We start from the raw sequence: 7,533 nt of genomic DNA, 5'->3' as shown, positions 1-7,533 counted from the left end.
ACACTCCCCTCCCTATCTCTGTAACCCCCTTCAATTCCAGCCCCTTGACCATCCCGCGATTCCCACCGCTCCCTCACTGCTGGCAGTGCCTTCAGCTGCCTGGGTGCCAGGTTCTGGGATTCTCCTTGTGAAACCTGCATGTTGATTGGTCGAACCAGCTCAGTCAGGGTAGCCTTGAGGAGGAGCTCATTGAGTGTGGCTGTGATAGTTTTCTTGAACAGTGTGTAATGGAACCGACGAGGGAGCAAGCTGTCCTAGATCTGGTCCTGTGTCATGAGGATTGGAATAATTAATGACCTCACAGTAAGGGATCCTCTTGGATGGAGTGATTGAATTTAGAATACAGATGGAGAGTGTGAGGATAAAAATCCAATACCAAGGTCCTGTGCTTAAACAAGGGGAACTGCATTAGAATGAGGGAGGGCTTGACTAAAGTAGACTGGAAAGAAAGATTTTATGGAGGAATACCAGTGGAGGACTTTCCAAGCAATTTTTCAAAGTGCTCAGCAAAAGTATATTCCAGTGAAAAGGAAGGAGTGTAAGAAAAGGGGTAATCCGCCCCGGGTGGTGAAGGAAATAAGGGAGACTATCAAAGTGAGAGAGGAGGCAGATACAGTGGCCAAGATCAGCGGAAAACTAGAAGGTTGGGAAAACTTTAAAGGTCAACAGAAAGCCACAAAAAGAGCTTTAAAGAAACGTAAGATCCAACATGAGAAAAAAAAACTAGCACTGAATTATAAAGACCGATCGCAAAAGTTATATATAAAAAAAAGAAGACTGGCGAAAGTAAATGGGGTGGCACGGTGGCTCAGTGGTTAGCCCTGCTGCCTCACAGCGCCAGGGGACCCAGGTTCAATCCCTGCCTCAGGCAACTGACTGTGTGGAGTTTGCACATTCTCCCAGTGTCTGCGTGGGTTTCCTCCGGGTGCTCCAATTTCCTCCCACAGTCCAAAGATGTGCAGATTACATGGGAAATTGTCCCATAGTGTAAGGTGAAGGGGTAAATGTAGGGGAATGGGTCTGGGTGGGTTGCTCTTCAGAGGGTCGGTGTGGACTTGTTGGGCTGAAGGGCCTGTTTCCACACTGTAGAGAATCTAATCTCATCTCATCTTAATGTTGGCCCATTAGAGGATGAGAAAGTGCAGTTAGTTATGGAATATGATGAAATGGCTGAGGTATTGAACAGGTGCTTGCATTGGTGGAGGATACTAATAACGTGCCAGTAAGTGACAAAGAGATGAATGTAGGTGAGGGCCTGGAAATAATCATTATTAAGAAAGAGCTAGTGTTGGGTAAGTTAATGGATCTAAGGATAGATAAGTCTCCTAGCCCTGATGGAATGCATCCCAGGGTACTAAAAGAAATGGCAGGAGAAATAGCAGATGGACTGGTGGTAATTTTCCAACATTCACTGGACTCTGACGCAGTTCCAACAGATTGGTAAATAGCAAATGTGACACCACTGTTTAAAAAGGAAAGTAGACAAAACATGGGGAATTATTGACCAGTGAGCATAACATCTGTAGTGGGGAAGATGCTTGAGTCTATTATCAAGGAGAACTAGCAAGGCATCTCAATAAAAATTGTCCCATTGTACAGACACCATATGGGTTCATGAGGGCAGGTCATGCTTCACAAACTTTTGGAATTCTATGAAGACATTTCAAGCAAGGTGGCTAATGGGGACCCAGTGGAGGTGGTGTACCTAGATTTCCAAAAGGCCTTTGACAAGGTGTCACACATAAAGCTGCTGCATAAGATAAGGGTGCATGGTGTTAGGGATAGAATATTAGCGTGTTAGAGGATTGGTTGATTGATGGAAAGCAAAGAGTGGGGATAAATGAGTGCGATCCTGGATGGCAATCAGTGACTAGTGGTGTGCCTCAGGGATCGGTGTTGGGACCACAATTATTTGTAAGTTATATAGATGATTTGGAATTGGGGACCACACGTACGGTGTCAAAATTTGCCGATGACACGAAGATGCGTGGCAGAGCAAAGTGTGCAGGGGACTGCGAAACTTTGTACAGGAACATAGATATATTGAGTGAGTTGGCAAAGGTCTGGCAGATGGAATACAATGTTAGTAAATGTGAAGTCATACTTTTTGGTAGGGGTAACAGTAAAACAGATTATTACTTGAATGGTAAAACATTGCAGCATGCTGCTGTGCAGAGGGACCTGGGTGTCCTTGTGCATGAATCGCAGAAGGTTGGTCTGCAGGTACAACAAGTAATTAGGAAGGCAAATGGAATGTTGTCCTTCATTGCTAAAGGGGTTGAGTTTAAAAGCAGAGAGGTAATGTTACAGCTGTACAAGGTGCTGGTCAGGCCACATCTGGAGTACAGTGTGCAGATTTGGTCTCCTTACTTGAGAAATGATTGATGTACTGGTGCTGGAGAAGGTGCAGAGGGGGTTCACTAGCTTGATTCTGGGAGCTGAGGGGGTTGGCTTTTGAGGAGAGGTTGAGTAGACTGGGATTGTATTCATTGGAATACACGGTGGCACAGTGGTTAGCACTGCTGCCTCACAGCGCCAGAGACCTGGGTTCAATTCCCGCCTCAGGTGACTGTCTGTGTGGAGTTTGCACATTCTCCCCGTGTCTGCGTGGGTTTTGTCTGGTTTACTCCCACAGTCCAAAAATGTGCAGGTTAGGTGAATTGGTCATGCTAAATTGCCCTTAGTGTTAGGTGTAGGGGTATGGGTGGGTTGCTCTTCGGAGGGACCTGGTGGGCCGAGGGGCCTGTTTCCACACTGTAAGTAATCTAATCTAAAAATGAGGGGGAATCTTACAGAAACATATAAAATTATGAAGGGAATCGGTAAGGTGGAAGTAGAGAAGCAGTGAAACTAGTACAATAGCCTCCAGATTAGAGGGAGCAGATTTCAGACTGAATTGAGAAGGAACATCATCACCCAGAGAGCTGTTAACCTGTGGAATTCCTTGCCCAGTGAAGTAGTTGAACCCTACTTCAGTAAATGTTTTTAAAGCTAAGGTAGATTTTTTTTTGAACAATAAAGGAGTTAAGGGATATGGTGAGAGGGCGGCTAAGTGGAGCTGAGGCCATGAAGAGATCAACCATGATCTTATGGAAATGGCGGAGCAGGTTCAAAGGGCCGGACGGCCTACTCCTGCTCCTGGTTTTTAGGTCAGGATGGTGAGTGTTTCAGAGCGGAGCTCTCAGGGGGTGGTGTTCCCATGGATCTGCTGCCCATGTCCTCCTAGATGGAAGTGGTGATGGATTTGGAAGGAGCCTTGGTGAGTTTCTACAGTAGTCACCAGGAAGCACACAGCCCTTCCACTGTGAGGGGCACAACGATCTCGTTAGAGCTCGGTGTCGTGTCTGTGGGCCATGAGGGAATTTTAACCCGTGCCTTTTTCCTGGACAGTCAGAACATGCAGAGTGATTATCCCCAGACAATCCAGGAGGAACAACAGCAAAAGGAAGCCAGCCAACATCAGAGGCTCCTGCACACAGAGGTGAGATTATCACCAACCATTGGGGCCGGAGTGCTCGAGGTCAGACTCTAGAATTCTGTAGCACCATCCCCAACATAAGGACATGTCAACACAAGGCAGTGCGCTCACCAGCAATATCAGCAGCATGTTTGTGTACGGCTGAATCCCAAAGATTGTGGTGTGCCAATGATCCCGCTCACCTGTTTTTAGGACAATTAGCTAAAGTGTCAATGGTTAGCCCCAGGTCGTGGGTGTGAACTCACCATCCCTTCCTCAATAGTGCCTTCAGATCTTCAACACTCACCTCGGAAAGTGGACCTCATCTCAGGGTCGTGTTCACATCTGAAAAACAGCTGCTCCGACAGTGCGGCGCTCCCTCAGCGCTGACCCTCCGACAGTGCGGCGCTCCCTCAGCGCTGACCCTCCGACAGTGCGGCACTAAGTCTGCACTGACCCTCTGACAGTGCAAGTGCTCCCCCAGTGTTGACCCCATATTCTGAAAGTGTGCACAGTATGATCCCCTGGTCGTGGTGTGTTACTCAGTCTGACACTGGGACAGTCTGTCTGGATTTGTGCTCGGATCCCTGGAATGCACCTTGAACACACAATCTTTTTGGGCACGTGCAGGGTCACTCCCAGCTAATAATGTTTTGGCAAGGATTGACCATGTGTTCTCCCTGAGCCCCTGCTGGTCTTGTCTGTGTGATAGGCAGTGCTGGTGCTAGAGGACAGGACCTGATTATACCTTCCCATCGCTGTCCTAGTGAGCTCTGGGTTACGGGGGGAATTCCTGCTCACTGTCCCAGTGAGCCCTGGGTTAGGGGGGATTTCAGATCACTGTCCCAGTGAGCCCTGGGTTAGGGAGGATTCCTGATCACTGTCCCAGTGAACCCTGGGTTAGGGAGGATTCCTGATCACTGTCCCAGTGTGGCCTGGGTTAGGGAGGATTCCTGATCCCTGTCCCAGTGAGCCCTGGGTTAGTCTGAGATTCCTGATCACTGTCCCAGTGAGCCCTGGGTTAGGGAGCATTCCTGATCACTGTCCCAGTGAGCACTGGGTGAGGGGGGATTACTGATCACTGTCCCAGTGAGCCCTGTGTGAGGGGAGATTCCTGATCACTATCCCTGTGAGCCCTGGGTTAGGGAGGATTCCTGATCACTGTCCCAGTGAGCCCTGGGTTAGGGGGATTCCTGATCACTGTCCCAGTGAGCCCTGGGTTAGGGAGGATTCCTGATCACTGTCCCAGGGATTCCTGATCACTGTCCCAGTGTGGCCTGGGTTAGGGGGGATTCCTGATCACTGTTCCAGTGAGCCCTTGGTTAAGGGGGATTCCTGATCACTGTCCCAGTGTGCCCTGGGTTAGGGAGAATTTCTGATCACTGTCCCAGTGAGCCCTGGGTTAGGGAGGATTCCTGATCGCTGTCCCAGTGAGGCCTGGGTTAGAGGGGATTCCTGATCACTGTCCCAGTGAGGCCTGGATTAGGAAGGATTGCTGCCCTGATCACTGTCCCAATGAGCCCTGGGTTAGGGGGGATTCCTGTTCACTGTCCCAGTGAGCCCTGGGTTAGGGAAGATTCCTGATCACTGTCCCAGTGAGCCCTGGGTTAGGGAGGATTCCTGATCACTGTCCCAGTGAGCCCTGGGTTAGAGGGGATTCCTGATCACTGTCCCAGTGAGCCCTGGGTTAGGGAGGATTCCTGATCACTGTCTCAGTGAGCCCTGGGTTAGGGAGGAATCCTGATCACTGTCCCAGTGAGCCCTGGGTTAGGGAGGAATCCTGATCACTGTCCCATTGAGCCCTGGGTTAGGCAGGAATCCTGATCACTGTCCCAGTGAGCCCTGGGTTAGGGAAGATTCCTGCTCCTGATCCTCACTGGTGGTTGGATTCAGGGTAAGAGATCACTCTGGTTTTAAACTCTGCTCCTTGGTTTGCAGGTCAGCAGCAGCAGGTCACGGAGGTTGGAGAGGAGAGAGAGGGGCCGACATAGCGAGGACCATGAAGATCGGAAGGAGTCCACGACGGGGAACAGCGATGATGGTAATTAACGTTCCCCGGACAGGGGCCGGGGGGGGTGGTGGGAGCCCTCAATGTCACTTTGCTCCTCATCATTTCCGAACATTTGGAGGACAAGGGTGGGTTTCAGGAATAACTCTCCTCCTCTCTCCTATCTGCCAGATTCACTGGATCACTGGGATCGTCCTGTGCGGCGGGAATTTCCCCGGCACGGTCGACCGCGGTCGCGCCAGCCCCTCGTGTGGAGTGAGTTGGAGGCAGATGCTGGATGGTACAAGGGGGATGGCTGCCCCGATGGGGGTTCGGAGCGTGGAGCAGGGGAGAGGGGCCACAACGTTTCTCAGCGGGATCAGGAGCGACTGGGAAGTAGGCCGTTTCCCGAGCGCATCCTGGGTCATGTCGATGAGGCATTCCAGACCCTCAATGAGGATGTTCCTGGAGCCAGGCCAATGCCCCATCCCCAGAAGACTGACGGGCTCCAGGCGGCAGAAAGAGCCAGGGAAGGAGCCGGTCGGAAGCGGGAACGCCGTTCGGAACGAGTGGACGAGGGGTCCGATTCCTCCAGGATTCTCCCCGTCTCCCGTCCAAGTGCAGGTCCCGACCTCACTCGGAGAGGCGCCTCCGATTCAGAGTCACACTCGAGGAGTCGGAAACACAATCGGATCCCCGGGGAGATCCGGTCCCGGGCCAGATCCGCGGACGGCCATCCGGCTCGGAGTAGAAGGAGCCAGGAACCCCTCCGACACCAAGCTCCAGGCCAGGGGGATACCAGGACATTGGCTCCCCCACGGGATCGTCTCGGCCACTTGGTTACCGGACCTGGAGCCAATCACCTCAACCCTCCCCGAGATCCCACAGAGCGCCCGGAACGTGAGGGGAGACGGCAGGCAGCGAATGGGCATCAGCCATTGGCTGCTCGAGACAGGAAGAGGCAGAGCCGTCATCCACTGGTTGCCGGTGACCAGCAAACTCATCAACCATTGGCTGTCACTCGGAAGCTTGCCCCTCAACCATTGGCCATCGGTGAAAGTCCTGCCCATTACCCACCGCGCACCAAAGTCAAAGTCAAACAGGTCCATTTCTTATTGGATGCTGATGAGAGGGTCAAGCCTGTCCATTGCCCAGAGGCCAGCAAGCCAAAACAGGTCCAATGGCCAGTGGATCTGAAGAGGATGGATGCCCATTGGCCGATTGCCAGCAAGCAAAAGCAGCTCCAGCCCTCATTGGCTGTTGAAGAGAAGGGAAAGCATGCCCAAATCCCATTGGCTGTCAAAGAGAGGAAAATCCCATTACACTCCACGTTGGCCAATAGAAACCATCTCCAGTACCGCCTGGGTACCAAAGAGGCAGATGCCATCATTGATTATGTATTGGATAAACGGAAAGGAAAGGATCTGGTTTCCCCAAAACACCTCAGCCAATCACCTCCCGCCTTCCTAGGGAATCCCTCTCCAGAAACAGACAGAGGGGATCCCGTCAGAGTCTCAACCAACAACCGACAGATCTTATCTTCCCCATTGGTTGGTGATTCCCGTGAGGATCCCAGGGCACCAGCTGGTCTGGGTGCACAGAGAGATCCCGCCAGGAATTCCAGCAGTGGTCGGTGCCAGCTGACACCCCGACCTCACCCAGCGGGCACTCACCGGAGACAGGGACCATCAGCAAGACCGGCACATGGACCCGAGCTGAACAGTAGCTCGGTCCAATTCCAGGCTGGAAAGCTGACCACAGGCCGGCTAGTGGAGGTGAGAGACTCCATTCTCCCCGATCCCGATCCCGATCCCGATCCTGATCCTGATCCAGTCGTGTATTCGGAGGAGCTGCTGCTGGTTTGTGCTGGCGAGGAAGGGTCTCTCCCCAGTGACTGCGTAACCATGACCCCCCTCCACAGTGATCCTGTAGCAATTGTCCCTCCTCACAGAGACCACACAGCAACAGCTCCCTTACCAGACTGACCCCATCACGTTCAGATGGTCATCTGGTCACAGTGAGCTCGACAGTGAATCCTGCTGCTGGAAGGGAGAGGGTGGGGGGGGGGGGATCCCTCCCCGTGGAGATC

The 7,533-nt window shown here is 52.1% G+C and overlaps 1 protein-coding gene across 1 annotated transcript in view; it reads left to right on the top strand.

The window, feature by feature from the left end:
• Positions 1-7,444, top strand: part of LOC122544287 — an 11,595-nt gene extending 4,151 nt beyond the window's left edge. The window contains exons 4-6 of the mRNA XM_043683367.1: positions 3,391-3,481; positions 5,396-5,498; positions 5,637-7,444. Coding sequence (XP_043539302.1) covers positions 3,391-3,481; positions 5,396-5,498; positions 5,637-7,429 — 1,987 coding nt within the window. The 3' untranslated portion in view covers positions 7,430-7,444. The remainder of the gene's footprint in view (positions 1-3,390; positions 3,482-5,395; positions 5,499-5,636) is intronic.
• The last annotated feature ends 89 nt before the right edge of the window (positions 7,445-7,533 follow it).

Source organism: Chiloscyllium plagiosum, chromosome 48 (genome assembly GCF_004010195.1).
Source record: "Chiloscyllium plagiosum isolate BGI_BamShark_2017 chromosome 48, ASM401019v2, whole genome shotgun sequence".
In the NCBI taxonomy this organism is placed as follows: Eukaryota; Metazoa; Chordata; class Chondrichthyes; order Orectolobiformes; family Hemiscylliidae; genus Chiloscyllium; species Chiloscyllium plagiosum.
Note: the sequence above shows the minus strand (reverse complement) of the source record. Positions and strands in the feature narration are given on the sequence as shown.